The following is a 21734-nucleotide window of genomic DNA, read 5'->3' as shown; positions in this document are numbered from 1 at the left end:
TCAATGTTTTCATTCTCACTGTTTTTTAAAAGTTATATATTTGAATACTACAAAATTGGATATTTAGTTACAGATTTTTATTGTCAAGGAATTTGCTCAATATAGTCAATTCTATGTGCACAAATTTTCAAATACTATGGTTTATGTAAATAACACCAATCCTCTAATCACATAGCTCAAATGTCAGTTGCCATATTGTAATAGGTCTAAGGAACTGTGTAAAGCACATTTCTATCTGGCTCTTCAATTTACAAATCACAATGTAGATAATAGACATGCGTTGTAATCACTGATCAATGACATTGCTTCTTTCAAAATCTTGCAAGATGGTCAGTCACTGAGCATCTGTTGTGTTGCCTCCTTTCTTTCCAGTGAGAAACTTAACAAAATGACTACTCAAAAGGGGAGCTCCCCAACAAAGATGAAAGTAAAACCAAAGAAATGAAAGCGATAATGCTGGAAGTAAAATTTAAATTTGGAGTAAAGGAAGTGAGGGAAAAAAACAGCTGGACATAGAACATGGACACTACCTCTGTTCAAGAGACTCTAAGAGAGCAGTCAGAAAAACTTAATGAAGTTGAACTTGTGGACATAAACTAAGAAAGTCCTTGTGATGCCAGGGAAAGAGTTTGCTGAGAAAGTGACAGGATTATAAAAGGGGGAAAGTAATAAGAAAAAGAAAACTGGCACATTAAAGGTATTCTGAAAGATATTTCAGGATACTGAAAGTTGTAAAGTTCAAACAAAATTTTGGACATTGTTTCAAAGATAGAATGGAGTACAACCATCCTCGAAGGCAGAAAAAAGATGTTCATTTTCTATCATATTTTAACACAAGAAAAAGGCAAACATGACTCCAAATACCTCTGTGTGAGTGTGCTGGGGATCAGTCCTGGGGTATGCATGCTAGGAAGCACTCTACCCCTGAGCTATACCCGCAGACCTCAAGTTCTTCTAATGAGTTCTTTATGAACATAAATCAGTCCAATTCTCAATACTTATATTTTTAATTACAGAGCACTAGAAACATTAAATTTATTATTCTATTTCCCTATACATTTACAGACAGAGGTAAGAAAGTTTTAATGTTTTGACAAAAATGTTTAAGGTGACAGAATAATTATAATTTTCTCCACTGATTATTAGATTGCTTTGAACAGGTGAAGCTTGCCTATCATTTTTACCCTCATTTGCCTCTCAGCAAAGTAAGGACTGCCTATACTGATCTCCTTGTTCAATGCAAACAACTTTGCCCTATTTTTTCACCAAATTCCAATGTCGGATCCCATATTATTTAATTTAAAAAAGTTTCATTGCTGCAACATGTTTAACATCCTCAATTAGGTTTTACCAGATGCTTCCTGAAAGAGACAAGCAAGTAACAGCAGGCATTTTCCTTAATTCTTATTACCATTTGCTTTCTTTGCTAAGATAAATGTTAGCCACATACAGTAGGAGAGGAATTTTTTCCTTCCTTCTCCCTTTTCTTAACCTTCTACTAGTTGAGGATTGCAATAACTTCCCCACTCAAATTATCCCTTTGCTTTGTTGTTCTAAGGTTAATTGGAGTGATAGAACTTTTAAAGCAGAAATAGTAGTGATAGGAAAAAAAAAAAAAAAAAAACAGAGATTCTAGTGAGATCCTAGAAAGATTTTCAAAAGAGAGAGGGAAACATTATTCAATGATACTTATTAAACTAAGGCAAGAAAAATTTTATTCAGCACCATCATGATTGGTATAGGGACCACTGAAATGGGATTTTACAGTGGGAGAGAGAGATTGGGTTCAACTCCAAATGTATTATGAACACCTGAGAATTTATAGCTCAGGAGGAAAGTCAGTGTCTTGAAAATTACTGAGAGGAAACTTTAGATTTAAGGGAGATTCTAGCCACAGACCTGAAAATATTCGTACTCAAGACAGTTCAGAGAAATGAGCCATCGTCTCAGGATAGTGGAGGAGTAAAAAAAACCTGATCAGATACCAAGACTGATCAGATATCAAGGCCTTGCTAAATTGATTTTAATAGGATTCTTTGCTAAAATCAAATTTTTAAGGAAGTGAACATATGGGTCTAGGAGTAGGTTCAAAAGTCAGACTGATTTTGGTCAAGAAGAAAATATCAGTGTTAGAAGGCCTAGTAAAGACTGAATTTCAAAACATTTTCAGTTCCGTTAATTGCTTCCCAAGCAGAGCTTCCAAATATTCCTCACCTCAACATGTGTGATGAAATATTTGGCACCATCTGTTTATTTTTTCTAAAACATAGAGCACTTGTTACATATTACTTTTTGTGAAAAGACAACTCATTATTATCTGGGTAATATTTTCTTTCCATATAGACTTAAAAAGGAGAATCTCTTAAGAAGAATAGAACAAATTTTTCTACCAGTCTGTGTATCCTTAGAAAATTTACAGTAAAATGAGGTAAAAGACTTAAAAAGAGTCTTGTGTGTGTGGACATGTATGAGTATAAAATGTAGTAAAATCAGTCAACAAAAATCTTGCTCTGATGATGTCAAAAATATTTTATCTTCTTAAACCTTCCATTTTAAGTCCCTGATATTTCTGCAGTTATCCTGTGAATCCCAAATATTTATGTATAATATGTGTACTCCTCTATCCTGAGCCTTTTGAAAACAAATGAGGATTACATGAAAGTCTCTGAGCTCAATTTTATGATAACACAATTCCGTTTGGTATAAGCATAATTATTCCTTAAAATATTTATGATATGCATTAGAAATTTAACATGAGCTTTAACTGGATATAGTGAATTCTTTAACCAGAATTCACTTAAGTTTTCTCAGTGGTTGGTGTACCTGAGCAACAAGTGGTTAACTTGTTAGAAGGAGGGATTCCAAGTCAGAAGACTTAGGTGAGGCTGAGGTTTTAAAAACCATGTCTTTGGATAATTCTGTGGAAGTTAGGTTAAAAACTAAACTTTAAAAGATATTGAAAGAAAGAGAACTGTCACTGTTCCATTTCAATGAGAATCAAACACAATCTAATGAGAGTGGAAAAGTGTAGTTAATGGGGTCAGATTGTTTGACTTCAACATTGACTCCTTCACTTATTAAATGTGTGAATTTGGTTAAGTCCAAAACTTTTCTGGTGCCTCAGATCCCTCATTTGCAAAATGAAAAATAGAATATCATGTGATGGGTTTTTGTGAGGATGATATGAAATATTCTTTCTAAAGATTTTAGCACTGTGTCCGACATACAATATATGCTTAAAAGCAGTTGATTTGAATTGGTTTTCCTCCTCCTCTTTTCTTCTCCACAGATTCTGTATATCATCAGTGTTGTGTTTCCTGAGGCTCTAATCTCATGTGAACATGCATTTTAAAATATACTTAAAGTTGGGTGCTATGGAGCTCACTTCTACTCCCAGTTACCTGGGAAGTTGATCAGGAGGATAACTAAAACCCAGGAGTTGGGACCTGCCTAGGCAACTTAGCAAGAATCTGAGATGCAGGCTCAACAAACAATCAAACAAGCAAAGAATTCCAGGTACTCAGGAAGCCAAAGCAGGAGGATGGCAAGTTAGCAGCTAGCCTTGGCAAAATAGCAAGACCCTGTTTCAAAATAAAAATTAAAAAGGCCTGAGGCTATAGCTCAGTGGTAGAACATCCTGGGTTTAACCCCAGTTCCTCAAAACAAAAAACAAAACAACATATTATAAGAAGATGTCCTTTTATCGAGGTTAGAGTTAATTTCAAACCATTCTTAATTTCTTTTAGATTTATTTTGTTTGAATTTTATAAGGCAAAGTCTTTGACTATTGCTTTCTTCCAACATAATCTTTTAAATAAACATCTTGGTTGACTATGATATAGGAAAATCGCTCTTAACTAATTGCATATCCTTGCATCTCCTAGTCACTGTCATCTTTCCCTCTGTTCTGCCAAAGATGTGTTATGACATGTGGAGATTGTCTTCTCACTGAAGTCAGGGCTAAAAGTGTGTGTGTGTGTGTGTTTCCTTGAGCTGAGCCTTGTAACTTTATTAAATATTTCCATTACTGCAAAACCCCATGATTGTACCAGCACACCTTATAGACAGACGTATATACTGCATATTGCTTCTCAGTTGACCCTTTGCACTTATATCTTTAAAACATGTGAGTATTAACCAAATAAGAGCTATAAGGAGTAATTCAGATCTCAAAAGGAAGAGGGAGGTTTAAAGTACTCATGATGAATCATATCTCCTAATCACAAAAATCAGATAATTCACTCTTCCTCTCCTGGAGATAAGTGGATAAGGGGAGGGAAAGAGAAAGTATAAAGTATAAACATGTTTTGATAGTGAAGTCCTTACACATGGAAATGCAAAGAGATGGGAATAAGGAGGATGATTAATGTTCACTAGGAAATGAGCAACAAGTGCATGGGTAGAGCTCATTATTTGATGCAATATCCACTAGAAATGCAAATGTAGAATGTAGATATAATGTAACTCCCAGACAAAGGAGATCCTGCCTGTACTGCAGGTTCTATGACTGGGCTGAGAGGATGCCTGCTTTTCACACTGCAGCCTGAAAACAGGTCTTCAGAGAACATAAAGAAGAAAGGTTGCAATTTCCCTCAGGTACTTATTTGCATATGGTGGCTTATCACTGTTCTATTAGCATAACACTCTCCTTCAGCAACCTTGGATGACCTGAGATTCTAACACAGTTACAATTATTTCAAATGGAAAACTGACAAATACAATGTTTGAAAGTTTTAAGTACTTATAAATTATAGAATTGCTATATAATTGTCTTGATGGTAATTACAAACATTTTACAATATTTTTAAGATCTACCCTAAGGCTTAAGTGATTAGTCTTCATTTGGTTAATACAACTTTTTTTTTTCATTTTTTATTTGTTCTAATTAGTTATGCATGACAGTAGAATGCATTTTGATACATCATACATAGATGGAGTATAATTTCTCATTCTTCTGGTTGTACATGATGAAGAATTCCATTGGTCATATAGTTATACGTGTACATAAGTATGTTTATTTCTCCACACATTTATTTTTTAATTTTATTTTTGTTTATTCATGTATTTATTTTGGTACTAGGGATTGAACCCAGAGGCAATTTACACTGGCCTACATGTTCACCCTTTTTTTATTTTTATTTTGAGACAGTGTCTTGCTAAGTTGCTAAGGTTGGTTTTAAATGTGAACCTCCTGCCTCAGCCTCCTGAGTCTCTCAGATTACAGGCATTTGCCACCATTTTTAAAAATGTTAATACATATATTTATTTTTGTGTTTATATTTGTGTATAAACACACACACAAAGCAGTAGAAAGAATAATATGCTCAGTACTAGCTTTTTAAATACATTATTGTTGAGGATTGTATAGATGTCTAATATATATTAATCATGATGAAATCCCCATTCTCCCTCATTCCTAGGGGCATCTACAATTGTGAAGTTTTTTTTATTTTCTAAAATAATTATATTTTTATATATTTTAGTGTCTATAAACAATTAGTGGTATTTTTGCATGTTTTATTTTCATAAATTATATCATACTTGACATGTTTTTCAATGTTATTTTTATCCTCTCTATTGTCAATTGTATTTAATTCAACTTCATTTGTTTTAGAAATGAATGCCCTCCCCCTGCCCACCTACACACACTTACTGTGATTCTGAGAATCAAATCTAGGACTCTGAGCATGGTAGGCAGGTGCTTTGCGACTGAGCTAGACCTTCAACCCTGATATTTTATTTCTTCCTTTTCTATTGAGAAGCATTTAGATAGTATCTTTGATTTTTCCTATTTTATGCATAGGGTAAATGAGTGATTCTTCTTACACATGTGGGACAGATTATCTATACTACGTACAGAAAAAAAAAAAGTTCTATATCACAGTCTATGTGTATTTTTAACTTCAATTATATTTCCAATTGATTTATTGCTAATATTTACCCCATTAGCAACACATGGGTACCACATTTTCACACATCCTAGTCAACATTTAGTATTTTCAGAACTTTGAATTTTTTCTGAAATTAGAGATATGAAATTCTTTCTCTTTCTTTAGTATTCAACCCAGGGGTGCTTTACCACTGTGCTGTATCCTTAGTCCTTTTATTTATTTATTTAAACTGAGACAGGGTCTCATTTAATTGCTGAGGCTAGCCTCAAACTTGGGACCTTCCTTCTTCCACTTAGCACCTACACAGTCACTGGGATTACAGGTATGTGTCACTTTGCAAGACCATTTTTTTTTTTTTTTTTTTTTTTTTTTTTTTTTTTTTTTTTTTTTTTTTTTTTTTTTTTTTTTTTTTTTTTTTTTTTTTTTTTTTTTTTTGATGTCAGGATCAAATCCAAAGCCTTCTGTATGCTAGGCAAGTACTCTAATGTTGAACCACACCCTCAGCCCTGAATTTCATTTTTGTTGTAATTTTCATTCATCTATTATTAGTGAGGTTGAATATCTTTTTTTTAAATCAGAGCATGTAGTAAAATGAACTGCTTCTACTGTTCCAATTTAATAAAAACTGTCTAGATTTTAACTAATGTAAATGGAAAATTAAAATCAGAAGGTAGGATGCTTTTGGCTGTATAAATTGACTGTTCCAAGTCAGGTACTACAGATTTTGTCTGTAGGTATATGTAATCCACATGCTTTTCCACAGATATTACATCTCAAATTCAAATGTAGATACTGCTGACTCCATGTCCTTCAATTAATTCAAATCAACCTGATTAAAACCAACAAGTATTTTGCCTGCTTTCTCAAAAGGAAAAAATAAAACCACACACCAGATTTGCTTTATGATTTTATTATTTTTAATACAGATCCAACACTTTGCTCCCAAGATTTACATCTCAGTTATTCTATAATAAGCCACTAACCAATCAGGTACAAACTTCTGCCAAATTATTCTTAAAATAAGTATGGAAAGAAATATCTATGTTAAAAATGAAAATTTTTTTAAAAATTACCTCTGCCAGAGGTCTAGGTTTACATGTAGTTCCACACCATCTTTAAGTAGTATCAGGAATGATGATAATTAGAAGCTGGTCATAAGAGTTCCCATGATGACTGCTCTACACCAGCATCTCAAACCAAACTAGGACAGGGGCAGGGGAGTAAGGCTTCTACATTTGGCAGCAAAACCTGGAATCCCTGGAATTTGTTCTTCTCTAGCCCTGTGAGTCTGTCAGGATCTCTGACAAGTTCTTTACTCTCTGAGTAATTTCTTCTGAGGATAGCAAATGCTCTAAATGAAAGAGTGATCTTAAATGTGAGGACTTTACTTCCCATATTTTGTATTTATTTCCCATATTTTATTATGATGTCAATAGGACAAATAGTAGAGCAATGGTATTCCAGTGTTTTAAAGAAGTTGTATTTATAGTTTTGTCTGATTTTTTTTCCAGTCATTATCATTGAGAGACCAAGTCCAAATTACATAGTCTTGCAAACTAGAGGCATAAATCCTTTGTAATGTCTATGTTTTATTTTTAAATATAAAACTCTTTCTTATATAAAGTATTCCCCTTATGTCTTTGAAATTATAAGCAATTTAAATTCCAATTGCAAAACATAAGTCTAATAGATTAGTAATTGTAGGGATACCATGTGGATTTTTAAATGTTTTTAAAATAATGCTTTTGTTATATAGTTTCAATATGGCTACCATCAATCTTTTCCCTCCCTGTTTGCACATGCCATGCTTTACTTCGAGAGATGAAGCCTAAGTATCTACCCCTGACATCTGGGATGGTTTTTGTTCCTTGCTTCAACAAAAGTGTGAAAACTCTGAATCCTAGGATTACTGAGTAGAAGTAGAAGTAGAAGTAGAAGTCATTATTCTAAGGGACATTGCCTTAGAACCTACCTGCTATGTTATAAGAAACCTAAATCACCTAGGAAGATGACGTGGAGGTTAACCACCCTGTCTTCTAGCTGAGAACCAGCATCAACTGCAGCTGTGGAAGTGAACCATCTTGGATATCCAGTCAAGTTTAATCCCGAAATGACATCTGACAGCAATTGTGATTTTTTTATAAAGAATTGTCACGGAATTGTTAATGGTGTATTTTTATTTTAAACTACTAAATTGGGAAGGTTTGATAATTAATATATCCTCAAAAGCTTTACTATCAAGTGAAGAAGAAAGACACAAAACTATAATATAATAACCAACTGTTGTAAATATAATGACGGAAGTATACAAGGAATTATAAAACATGCTGAGAAGAGACACCTTGAGAGAAGATACGAGGATCTAGTAAAGGCTTTTTACATGAGATTGTCTTAAAGTAAAACTTAAAGGCAGAATAAGATTGTTCCAGGTAAGAAATAAATAGAACAGTGTTAAGGAAAATAAAAATATTAAAGGATTCAAATTTTTGGAAAACAATGACTGGAGAAACTACATTGACAGGCAGGGGTCATATTATGCAATGTCCTCATAAGTCAGTTTAAAGAGTCCACAGGTGATAGTGTAGATGATAGGGAGCCACTTTAACCTGAGAGGCAGCATTGCCAGATTGGTCTTTCAATAAATCATTTACAAACTGCAATTGAAGATAAAAGAAAAACTGGTGGTAAGACAAGGGAAAGAAACCTATAATAATTCAGATGATAAAAAGGAGGTCTTCCCTTAGGTATACATGGAGAATTTAGATAGATTTAGAGATAAAATTAACAGGATTTGTGATTTATTGAATTTACGGACAAAGAAGAGGAAGAAATCAGGTATGACTTCCATGCTTCTTCACACCAAGAGAAAAAAAAAAAAATTATGCCCCAAACTCACATAACATAGGAAAGATATTGGTTTGAAATATTGAATTTGAAATAACTATGCAAAATTAAGTAGTGACATCTAGCAAAACTCGGATATATAAATACCATGCATGAATTAATTAAGCTTGGAAAAGTCACTCATTCATTCACTTTCCCGCTAAACCATTATGAAGTGATTGTCAGTTGCCAGGCACTCTTCTAAATTCTTAACTTAGAATAAAACACCAAATAGACAAAGACTATCAGTAGAATATATTCTAAAAAAGGAGAAAAATAGAAATTTAATAGCATGCAAACCAATAATAAACAGGAAAAGATGAGGTATTAATTTAGACAGAGTAGGTAGGAGAGGTAGGAGTTCTAGATGGAAAAATTTTAAAAGCTATCAAAGATGAAAAGTTATTCCCAAGAAATAGTAAAAGAGCTAAAGGCAAAAAATAAAAGTGTAGCAGTACTCTGACAGGTCAAGGACATTAGGAAATGAATTAATGGCAATTTTCATTTATATAATGAATGGAGAAAAGAACGCCTAAGGGTTTATATTACCTAACGCATAATTTTTATTTTTATTCTAAAATAACTAAGTCTTTTAATGTTTGGTGATAGATGACATCAAAATAGTAATAGCATTTTTTAACATAATGCAACATCTCTGAAATGTTGAGGCACTGCAAAACATATGAAAGAAATATATCATAAAATCTTTCACCAAAAGAAGATGAAAACATATAAAACACTCAGCTAACACTAGAATCCACTACATAATTGAACACTTAGTTTTGTAATATTGGTAATTTTTAATGCATTTTTTGTTTTAAGTGTTATATATACAAACAACTTCACAAATGTTTATTTTTAATCAATTTTGTAGATAGTGTTAACTAAAGGTTTTGTAATGTTACACAAGTTTAATAGCAAAGAGAAATTTTGGGCCCATTGTCGCCATAAAAGGCTAACTGACTAGACACAGAAATATCAAATTTTCTTGTATGTGCATTGAAAAATGCAAGATTTCTAAATCTAAGTCATGCATCACATTTTATAATTTGCTTTAAATTAACTACAGTCATCAACCTGAAATGACATGGAAAACAAAGTAGACATGCTATAAAGTATCTTTCCTATAAATGGAAACTCTTGACTAGCTATTGTAAGATACATGATACAAAGAGCTTCATGAACTTTCTTCCTTGCAAGGAGAAATGCTTTCTAGATTGCTGTGCACAGATACATTGTATAATATGACCTACATTGTCATCAAATTGACCATAAGGAAACACAAAAGGGCTTTCAACCAAAACAAATGACTAGCTAAAAGGAATAGTCACAATTATATTTAAGAAAAACTCAGCAATTTTATGACTTTGTTTTAAAAGTTGAAGAAAGTAGCTGGGTATTGCTGAATTTGTGTTGTTTAGTTTATAGCTTTTATTTTCAGAGCCATGTTTAACACAGCTTTGATTTATTACTGAACTTGATTGTTCTCTACAAATGACTAAGCTTTTCTTATGGCAAGTATGTTGTAAGTATGCTAAGATCATCTGTTTTCATTTGTAGCATAATTGCAATACATTACTTACTTTAGATCTCTAAATATTATCAACCTTTTCTATCATATGTTTCCTGGCAAGGTTTCATAAAATTTGTCTTCTTATTATCTCCTGTAGCAAATGATATCCCAGTGCCATGAAATATTAAAAAAAAATAGAGTTAAAGGAAAAATGTGTGTCCACCTAGAAGTCTTGTTGCAAACACCATGTATGACATCAGAATATTTTAGTTCCAGAAAAGACATTATTGTTATTATAAGAATACCTGTTGAACTTGAAGCAATAAAACTGACATGATGTTTATGTATTACTATTTTGTTTGTCTGTTAAATACAACTTTCTATACTCACATTTGTTATACTGCCTAATAACTGAGAAGTGTAAATGTAAGAAAACATGGTAGAAGATATTTTGGAAAGAAAAAAATCATGTAAATGCAAAAAACCAAAATGTCATATTTAAAGAATAAGTAATAAAAATGCACATTTATATCATTCAGCTGCCACAATTCTGTAAATTCATTTTCTAACTGTGCAGTCATGTAGAAGATTTAAAGTGGTGCAGAATAAAACTTCCAACAATTTTCAGTATGAATCACTGAAAAAATTGGGTGATATTTTTTGTACATAGATAGGTAAGTAATAGATAGAAAAGGATATGTAAAGAACAGATGTAAAAAGAGGAAATAAAATGGAGCTCCAAATATGTCCCAGGAGGTTATCCCAAAGGGTGTCAGGCATAACTCTGCAATTTTATCTAAAACCTTCAAAGAAAACTTGTTTTCTATTTCCACTAGGAAATAAAGGGAATTCTAAATATGGTTATGATTGCTAGGGTTGTAATTAAATTAATGACACCATAAGTAATTCCGCCTTCTTTCTATTATTCTGCAATCTATTTATTATGCATAATCCACCCTTTCAAAAGGAATTTTCAGATTTAGTTTACTTCATGTCATCTATGGTTTGTAGGGGAAAAAAAATCCAATTCAAGTAGTCATGCACAAATAAATATTTGTAGTATTGGGATAAAGATAGATGTAACATAAGGTAAATCCTTGGGGATTATAACTTTCAAAAGTATTTGAATCCTAATTGTGTTTTCTTATCTTTTAAAAATAGAGTATTTTCAGTGAAAGGTTGGTGAAGATTTTGTATACTGTATGTCTGATATTTGAGCAATTTCTTTTCTTTTTTATGTGAAAATAAAGGGAAGCCCTGTTTATAGTTCTGGTTTGCATATCTTAATTCTTAGGAAGCATCATTTCTAGAAAAATAAACAGAAGCTAGAAGAACTAAAGTTATATCGCATTCAAGTGGTGTTTCAGTGTGGTGGCCACCTCTATGCCACATTTTGATCTTAGAACACTTTGGGGGCTTCAAAAAATTTTGTTTGAGTATAGTTCAATGATGCGAAGTGAGTGAGAGAGTTGGTTTGCCATTTAACATTTCTTTGCTCTTATGAGACAGCTATTTTTTTTTCAAGCTCTAGAAAAAAAATCACTTTCAATCAATCCATCACTTTTCCCATCCCACTGTTCATCCATCACTAAATTCTTTTTCAGGTACAAGCATAAGTCAACAGAGAAATTTTATTTCTAGATAAGGATGTGTATGGGGGGGACTTAATTCAGTTTGGGGAAACACTAATGGAATATGCCACTTACATTAAATGAAAAATAATCCCTTTCCATTTATTTCTGCATAGTATATCAGATAAAAAAGCCCTAAATTGATAAATACACAATAACTAACAAAAATTACTTGAATAAAGTATTCATAAATGAGACCATACGCATCTATAAATGACATAAATGACTATATACATTTATAATAGTTTTAAAATTGTGTTTTGAATAGAAGATATATATTGACAGTTTGCATTGCAAACTTTGTTTAAAGCACTAGATAGGATATCAAGTCCTCTGTCAATGACAACAGAAGGTTCCAGTGAACTATTTGTTTCATAATCCTGTCTCTAGCTGACTCTACTTCTCTGCAGCTCAAGTTGCCAGCAAATGCTGAAGTGGAGCATGAGAGTCAATCTTTGTTTGGTTAACAAATTCCCCAAAAATATCCCCCCCAAACCCCCAAGAGCAGTAGTGATGTCATATCCGTTGTCCAGGTCTCCACACCTCGCTCAGCAGTTACTCGCTTTATCTTTTTCTTGGGTCAAAACTTTTGAGGTGGGCTGGCTCTCTATCAGTGGGGGAGAGAATAGGCTGGGGCGCGCCAGTTGGAGGAGCTTCAGCACCTCGGCCAGCGCCCACTGCAGCCCAACCCACCCTCTTGAGCTCCCCGACTCCCTGCTCTGAGAATGCCTGCGGAATGATCGCCCCCCAGGGCGGCTGCCTCTGCTGCCGCTACTGCTGCCGCTGCTGCTGTTCCTGCTACTGCTGCTGCCACCGCCTCTGCCTCCACTCCGCTCTGACTGGCAGGCAGAAAGTGCAACTGACGAGGAAAAGGTCTCTGCAGTGAGTGGAGTGGCTACATAAAAGAGAGTAAAGAGGGGGCAAAAACCCAGATCAGAATGCAGGCGACGTCCAACCTTTTCAACCTCCTGCTGCTGTCTTTGCTTGCTGGATTAGATCCTTCAAAGGTAGGGACAATATTTTGACTCTTGTTTGAAATAAATGTGCAATATGTAATAAACCGACCAAAATGCAAATAAATATGCCAAAACCAGCACAGGAGACAGCTTTCAGCTACCTTCTGGTGCCCAGCGCATCCCCACTGCTTGGAAGATAACAAGGTGAACTACCGGAGGAATAGCTCCTCAAGGTAGAGTCCTGGTGTGAGGGGGGGAGGGACTAGGCGCGAATATAATGTGTATGGACAGCAGGCAATGCGGCTCTCGGGGGAATTTAGCTTATTCCGTGTCCAACTGCTTAATGTTCTCTCCTGAAGTCGGATGGGTAATGCAAAGGAGTTTGCAATTGAAACAATGCAATTTATAAACATTAGGAGATGGTGAACCGTTTCTTTGTTGAAAGCAGGGAAGCGTTTTCCAGCTGATGCTGGTCAATAATACTCCCATCGCAGACGTGCTGCGGTTTGTGTCCAAAACATTTGGGATGCTGCTTGTAACACACACGGCTAAACGGCAGAGCTATACTCTCTGCCATGGCTAAGAGGCGTCGGTGAAAGGGGCTTGTGTTTGCTTCTTTCTTTTCATTAAGGAAATTAGGGAACACTGAGGAAGTTCTGATTATCAGTGAAACAGGAAGTGAGAACCCTATCAAACTAAGGAGGGCAATAGGATGAGTCCTCTCCTAGCTGTTGAACTCTGAAAATAATCCAGTACTGTCAATTAAAGTGAACGCTAAGCTCCTTTGACGAAAAGTGAGGAAAATATAGAAAAAATATTTTCAGAGATATAAGAAAAGTCTTGATAAAATGTGGTAATTTCAAGGTTTCAGCATTCTAAGAAAATTATGATTATCTGAAATAAGTGTTGAAGTATCTGGTAAAAAAGAGTGAGAGATTCAATTTTTCACTATTTTACTTATTTAACTGCTCCAAAGCAATTTGACACTCTTGGGAAAAGGATGTTATGTTATAAAAACTATCTAAAGCTGTATTTTGGAATATTGTAAAGTTGTTTTTGAAGCTTTACATCATCTGTGTACTGTTAGAGAAATTGTTTCTTTTCATAACTGAATAGAACTAAGATGTAGTCAACCATAATCTAATACTGTGGTCATACTATTTCTAGGCCTAACATAGTACATAATGAGAACTTAGAATCAAGTCATGTAAACTCACAATTATGTCTGTGCACTTTCACAGATACCTGTGAAAATGAAATCATTTTATTTCAAGCTAAGGTTGTACTACACTTTCATTGTGAAAGCTTCACATAGAATGTGAAACTATCTTAATAATAATGTGCTATCTTAATAATCTTAGTGGCATGTTTTGCATACTAAGATGTAGTTTTAAGGTATTCTACTACTACGTTATAGTGATAATTTTGTTTTCAGATTTTTAAATCTTTTCTTTTTGCCTCTGCATGTGTAGTGGCATATTTCACTGCCACTCTTGCATCATATTGGTTAAAACTTTTGAACACACTCCACAATATAGCTTGCTTGAAATATTATTGGTAAAATATTTTTAAATCAAAATTTAATTACTGATTTGATGTGGAAAAATCACTTAAAATAAATATTGTCATTCTTTGAAAATTCAGATATGTGGGAGACTAACAGAGGAATGGAAGGGGATCAGAGGGAGAGTAAAGGAAGGGAGAGAATAGTACTGGGGACTGAAATATGCATTTATAAATATGTCACTATGAACTCCACTATTGTGTATAACTATAATGCACTAAAAATTCACATATGTAGAACTTCATTAAAATTTGAATGTATGATCTAATTTGTCAGATGTCTTTAATACATAAATATTTTCATTGCTTACCTTCATCTTTTCCAAAATTATATGTATATATACAATATTTTGATAAATATGGAGAATTACTCAAATAGGAAACCCCATTCTTCATAAATATGATCTTTTGGAGTTTTGATGAGTTTATATCTGCATATTAAGTGATATAAAACTTTCCAATTTGGTCAGACTGAGTATGGATATTTGACACAACTGAACTAAGAAATCCAGGGAAGGAAAGGAATACATTAACTTTTCAAACTGTCCTTCTAAGCTTCTAGATACTTCAATACAGTATGAAAAGACCAAAAGGTGATATCTTGTTGCATACCATATATGACATTATAGAGAATATTAAAATGTACAAAACAACATTTAATTTTAATGGTGTTGAAATTTTTTAGATTCATAGACAAAAGATTTCTTTTCAAAAGATGATAATTCTATTTTTGTATTTTATCAAATTATATTTGGCTACCAAACTATAATGTCCTCCTCAAAAATAATTACAAATAAAACCACTGTGTTCTCAAACTAATTTTCAATTTGGTTATGAACTACATATTTTCTTATATTTTATTTATTATTGTACTAGTTTCTTAAGGGTTTAGATTTTTTAAATTGGAATCTATTTAAAATTTATTTATTTAAAAAATGGAAATTATAAAGCAAATTATGTCAGGTGAATTTTAAAAACTCAACAATGTAGTACCACAGAAGACCACAGTTGTGGGACAAATCAGTAATAATTTAAGCAATGACATTTAAATGAACAGAAATTCTAAACAGTTGCTTTTTACATACTCATGTTAAGACTATTGTTTGTTATCACAGAATTTCAAAAATATATTCATTTTTCTTTAAATATAATTCCATCATGCCACATTTTGTGATTATTATATATATAATCACACATGGATGATCATGATCTAGCAAAATAGGACAGCTCTTAAAATAGAGCAGTTTGTTTTTTTAAAGTATAGGATTTCACATATATCAAATATTATAAATCTAAATCTTAGTGCCTTTAGTATTTAATATACTGAAAACAAAATAATTTACTGAAAACAATACCAACTTCATCTATGGAAAACCACATAATATTTGCACTTATAATGATTTTTTCCTGTGATTGAAGCTTATAAATCTTGTATGACAATTTTGTTAAGTGCTTAGGTATCGCCATCTTATGGTTAGCTACTTGAAAGTCAATTTTATTCTTAAATTCAAAAAAATGACCAAGCATCTATGTTCACGATAAACTTACTTTCAGTGTGTACATACTTCCTTTTAAAGTCATTTAATACATCAGAAAATTAGCAAGATTAATATTTTCTTCCAGCAAAGAAAGGCAATTCACTGCTAATTAATTATTTGTATTTTTGTGTAGACATAGTATTGATTTTTCTCTTAGGAAAATTATTTCAATTATGTTTCTTAATTAAAGTCTGATTATCAAGTTTCCAGTTCCTTGTAGAAAAACTCATGGGTATATCACATTGCCTATTTTAAGAGCTGTCAATTAATTTCCTTTGTAATGAGCGTTTGAGTTATAGGCAATATGCCAAATCATCATTCAATAAGTCAAATTTTATAAACTGAAAACTTGTAGGAAATTGTTATTGTTCAGTTTCATAGGGGAAAGGCTATTGCTGGGCAGGAAATTCCTGACGATGGCTGCTAGATGGCATCTCTGTGCTTTTAAACTGAAGGCATTGAGTTCAGTAATGACCTTGATAGTCGGAGAGTGGACTCCTTTTTTCTTTTACAAGATTTTCAGCAGACTGTTATTTGAACATTGTAACTAAACAGTAATTCCTGAGAATCAGCCATGAATTTCTCTGCTCTGCAGAACTATGAATAAAGAGAATATAAACACGGCCGCGCAGCTTTCAATCAGAACACATACTCTGGAGTCAGACACTTGGGGAACAGTTAAAAAGAGGTGACATGGGCATAGCCACATATTGTAATAACTACTGGACATTAAAATAGCCATGGTCCTTCGATAAAAATACTGCAAAATGCCTTACCAAGGGACTTTTGCTAGATTGAAGAAGTATTCACTATCTTCTCACCTAGAAATACACTAAACTTCTCACCATGATACTTGCTCACATCACAGACATAAAATATAACAATGATTCAGCAATAATCTCCAACACCAAACTGCTTTTTCTGTCCAAACCAACCTAGTCAGTTAGAAACTCTTGCCTTAAATAAGAAAATTGCTAAAAAATCATATAAACATGATGGGGCTAGGATAATGTTAACAATTGTGTTGTTAAATGTTTCATAATGCAATACAACACCATAAATGCCTTCATAGTTTGGTATTGCTTAAGACAATAAAAAGATTTAAGTTGCCTAGAGGTAGCTTTCATATATAAATCTTGTTGAAGTTCCTTCTCTCACAATTTTTAAATGAAATTGAGAAAAAACGAAGATAGCAAGAGATATATTGAGATTACTCCAATTTGTTTTGAAACCCACCTTAAAACTCTATTTTCCCCTGAATCTCCTGTATGCTTGAGACATTCTCTACAGGACAGGACCAACCCAAATTAGAACAGAGAATATGGATCAATGGCATTTGGCAAAGATCTATAATTATGCACTGGTAAACCCTGATATGATAAAAACTGGAGAGATCAAGTAACCCTTCTACATTTCGAAAAAGCACACAGCTTCTTGCTCTCATTTTATCTCATTCTCCTTAACCCAATTAAACTTTTATTTTGGAAAAAGTAAATAGTTTTTCTCATTCTTTCTCCAGGCAAGTTGAAAAGTTTAAAATGGTGGAGTTTTCCTTTCTTTGTCTTCTCAAGTTCTTATTCTCTGTATCTCTGCAACTGTCTATTGTGCTGATCAGTGTCTTGTTGACACACCAGGCAATGTTCAGCATCTCTCATTTCTAATCCCTACTTTGAAGTGATGACATATACATCTATATGACTTTGGGGAATCTGTGGTCTCAGAACCCTATACACACAATGAGGAGTCTAGATCATCTTAAAACTTCTTTATTAAACCCTAGAATGACTCTGTTTAATAATATTTGGTCATTAATAAAAACTTAATGAATTCTTTTGTGAGGTATGCTTAGTAAGATCATAGATAAGAGATTTGAAGATGAACCTCCTAAATATCATGAAGTTTTATTTTTTGTGTTTGGCATTCAGAGCCTGAAATTTCGTACTTCCTACTACACCACTCTTGTCTCCTATATCCACATGCTTGATACATATGCTCAGGCTTCTATCCATTCACCTACCAAACTTTGCTCCCTAAGAAATTATTTATCAATCTACTTCTGAAAGCCAACATTTTCTACATCAGTTATAAGTCTGTTACTTACTGAAAAGTTCTCCAGTAAAAAGTAAAGCAAAAACTTATTTCCCATATTGAAGGATTTGCTGGGTATTCCAAAAAAATGTGGGAGGGCTACTTTTAAAAGGAAGTACATATTCTTTCATGGACTCTTCCTAAGTAAGCAAGCACATCCATGAAGATGTTTTTTAGGATTAAAATTATTAGAAAACCCTCCATTTTTGTGCTAAGAAAATGAGACTGGGTAAAGCTGCAACCTAGAAAATATTGAACCCAGGGGCATTTAACCACCGAGCAATATTTCCAGCTCTTTCTATATTCTATTTAGAGACAGAGTCTTGCTAAGCTGCTTAGGGCCTCCCTAAGTTGCTGAGGCTGGCTTTGAACTCTCAATCCTCCTGCCTCAGCCTCTGGAGCCACAGGGATTCCAGGTGTGTGCTACTGTGCCCAGCCTGAATTATTAATTAACCATAATTTTGTTTAAAAATAAAACCCAATTGGCTGTAGATAAACTAATAAAGAAGATATAAAATCAAAATGTCCTCTCATTAGGTAAAGTGAGATTACAGTGAGTCATTGGGGTTATCTGTGCAAGTATACATATGTGAATAAAATTATTTCCTTGTGGCATTAAAGTATTAAGATAATATCAAAAGTATTTAAACACTCATTGTCTGGTTTAAATCTAAAATGTGATGTTCAAATAGTGGTCCTTAAACATTTTAGTTTAAATTTGGTCCTCAATTTGCTCAATCTGTGGCACTTACCAATTAAAACTTCAAAGTATTTTTTTATAAAATTAACACCATCACGACATTTTTAAAATCATTTTTTTAATTGTATTCATGAACTAGTGAAAAAGCAGAGGCTTTCAACTTGTCTTTAAGTCCTAACAGTATAACTTTTCAATAGTACCTTATCTGAAGCTCTATTTTTATAACTAAGGAATAGTATACTGGGAATGGAAATATATAATTATTGATAATATTAATATATGAGAAAATGTATTTTAAACCATAAAGTTATATGAAAATATTTCACTTACATAAATCAACCTGTACTTAAATCTAAAGTCTTTGTATACTACATATTAAAGATACCTAATAATAAAGAGTGCATCTCATGCTACCTGACTCTTGCTGTTACCTCTTCTCAGCTTTCAGAAAAGTGAATGTCAAATAAACTTATCAGCACAGCCTCTCAGAACTAGCTTATAATTTTGGTCAAAACTCTGGTTTAAATTTTTTACTTTAAAATATATGCCATACTTATTTCAAATGGAGCACTTCTTACAAATCTCTTAAGAAAAAATGCAAGACCCAAAGTATAAGTTTCCACACTAAGTTAAACCACACCAAGAAAAAAAGAGTTTTTATACTAATCATAGACAATCACAGAAGGTATGATACATTTAACAAAATAATCTACCAAGAGATAAAACTGCTTTCCTGCCCAGTGTGCAAATTATGGTCTTTTTGTGTGTTTCAAAGTATGCCAATTATAAGGTAGTTTAAATTCTTGTGGGAATTCAAATATAATCTTTAAGAGAGAATATAAGAAAATGGATCTTCTCAAGTCTCAAAATGTTCAAGGCAAAGAGTCAGAGAAAGAACTACATTTAAGATTATAGTTTCTGTACTCTATTTCTTGGAATGCTCTCCCTTGGTCCCTTTGCTTATACCTGTCTTTCTGCTCTCAATAGAGACTTCTAGAAAGCCTTTGACACAACCTTGACCATCAGGTGTATTACCCACAGTAATACCACTTCTGCTGATGTTGGTCATTCAATAACAAATTCACCTGAGTAGCTCAAGAATTGATTTTTTTTTCTCAATTCAACCCTTATAGATAATATGAAGGGTAAAAAATTTATCTATCATCTATCTAGAATCTCAGATAGATCCTATTCATGAGTGATTAATATGTTAAAAATGTATAAGTTCAAAAATACTTGCACACCAAACCATAATGATTTTGATTTATCTCTGTTATTTGCTATAAGAGGTTACAGATTATTTGGGGGTATCTGAGAGAAAGAAATAACTTAAGACCAACTCTCTCCAGAGTTCCATGTAACTTCAAGAACACTAATAATAATTTTTAAACGTATTAAAGGAATTTTTTAAAAAGTTTCCTAAGAATATTTATTTTTTTCTGCTTTAAAAACAAAGTATTATAAAACATGTATAACAGAGCTTTGCCTTCTGTCATTTCCATACCAAACCTTCAGAAGAATAAAAATAAGTTTAAAGAGAAGAACACAGATGCTGTTGTATTCATGGTTTTACCTCTCCCTGGAAAGCACTGTCTCTCTTTTGCCCATATGTTAAATTTTTACCTATATTTTAAGATGAAATTCAAGTATCACTTCTTCCTTAAAACTTTCCCTCATGCTCCTTGTACTCCAAGAAAAGTCAATCTTAATAAACTAAGAATTCCAATAAGAAAAGAATCAGGTATTAATTAATTATTTTTGCATCTGCAGTCACTGTCACACACTTTCTAATCACTCTTTTTTGAAAAGAAAAAATAATATATTTATAATACACTTACTACTTTCTTTTATTATAATTGGTGCTTATTTTGTTTTATCTTCCCTGCTAAATCATAAAGTATTTATTGCTTTGTGTCTCTCCCTTGCTAACTTCTAAGGGCAGGCTTTGTGTCTTGGTCATTATCTTGTCCTTTTCTATATAAGAACTAGCACAACACTTTATTCGGTACTTAATAAATATTTGATGAATAACAAATAAAGAAAAAACCAAATAGGTCAATGAACACCTAAAAATCTTTCAATTCTGAGATAAATGATGTATGACTATAATCTCTGTTTTTTTAATTATTTATTTATTTTTTAATTTTTTACAGACTGCATTTTTATTCATTGTACACAAATGGGGCACATCATTTCAATTCTATGGTTGTGCACAATGTAGATTCATACCAGTCATGTAATCATACATGTACATAGAGTAATGATGACTGTCTCATTCCACCATTTTTTCTACCCCCCCCCCATTTCCTTCTACATAATCTAAAGTTCCTCCATTCTACTCTCATTCCCCACATAATCTCTATTTTTAATCCAGTCTTCCAACAGTCTAGGTATTAGGGACAGAGGAATTAGGCTGATTTTAAGAATTTGATTTTCAAGGGCTTAAAACTCTTATATCAGGTTATTTATCTTGACTAATGTGAAAAAAAGTCTCTTTTTAAAATTTGCATTAATTTTTTGCCCCATACCGCCATCCTTAGGGTTATTTTTGATTTGTGGTAGTGCTTTGGCATTAAACACCCTAAAATATTCACATGAATGACTTGATATTTTATGAATTTCAGTGGTTAGTCTATTCTTCTATTTCTTGCCTACTATATCCACTTACTACGAAGTGTTTATTTACTGACATGGATTTGTAAGTCTAAACATTTTAACAATATGCAAGTATAGTTTTTACTACCTTTACTTCATGTAATGTCTTAGCTTCATTGGGTAAGTCTGTATGTTACCTATAGTTTTCCATCTCACTTTAAGAATTGAGTTATTTCTTTGAGGATCTAAAATATTTTGTCAAAATTTTACTCCACATTCTTATAATGGTGACACATAAATACCAACAACATTGCTTTAGTATTACTATTTGGGCATAACAACAATATTGGATACAGGAATTTGAATGATTAGAAAC

General features: G+C 32.9%; 1 protein-coding gene and 1 long non-coding RNA gene across 3 annotated transcripts in view; both read left to right on the top strand.

Moving 5' to 3' along the window:
* LOC306657390 overlaps positions 1 to 21734 on the top strand; it is a 1092042-nt gene that overhangs the window by 355189 nt on the left and 715119 nt on the right. Inside the window, exon 2 of the long non-coding RNA XR_013762782.1 lies at positions 6233 to 6329. This is a non-coding gene — a long non-coding RNA (uncharacterized lncRNA). The remainder of the gene's footprint in view (positions 1 to 6232; positions 6330 to 21734) is intronic.
* The window catches only part of OLFM3 (olfactomedin 3), a 209111-nt gene continuing 199833 nt past the window's right edge, over positions 12457 to 21734 (top strand). Inside the window, exon 1 of one of the 2 annotated variants that reach the window (XM_079133079.1) lies at positions 12457 to 12925. In XM_079133079.1, coding sequence (XP_078989205.1) covers positions 12857 to 12925 — 69 coding nt within the window. In that variant the 5' untranslated portion in view covers positions 12457 to 12856. Of the gene's footprint in view, positions 12926 to 13011; positions 13108 to 21734 lie in introns of those variants that run through there. The other variant, XM_079133081.1, reaches the window with a different exon arrangement.

Source organism: Sciurus vulgaris, assembly GCF_902686455.1.
Source record: "Sciurus vulgaris genome assembly, chromosome: 1".
In the NCBI taxonomy this organism is placed as follows: Eukaryota; Metazoa; Chordata; class Mammalia; order Rodentia; family Sciuridae; genus Sciurus; species Sciurus vulgaris.
This window is presented reverse-complemented; position numbering and strand designations above follow the sequence as displayed.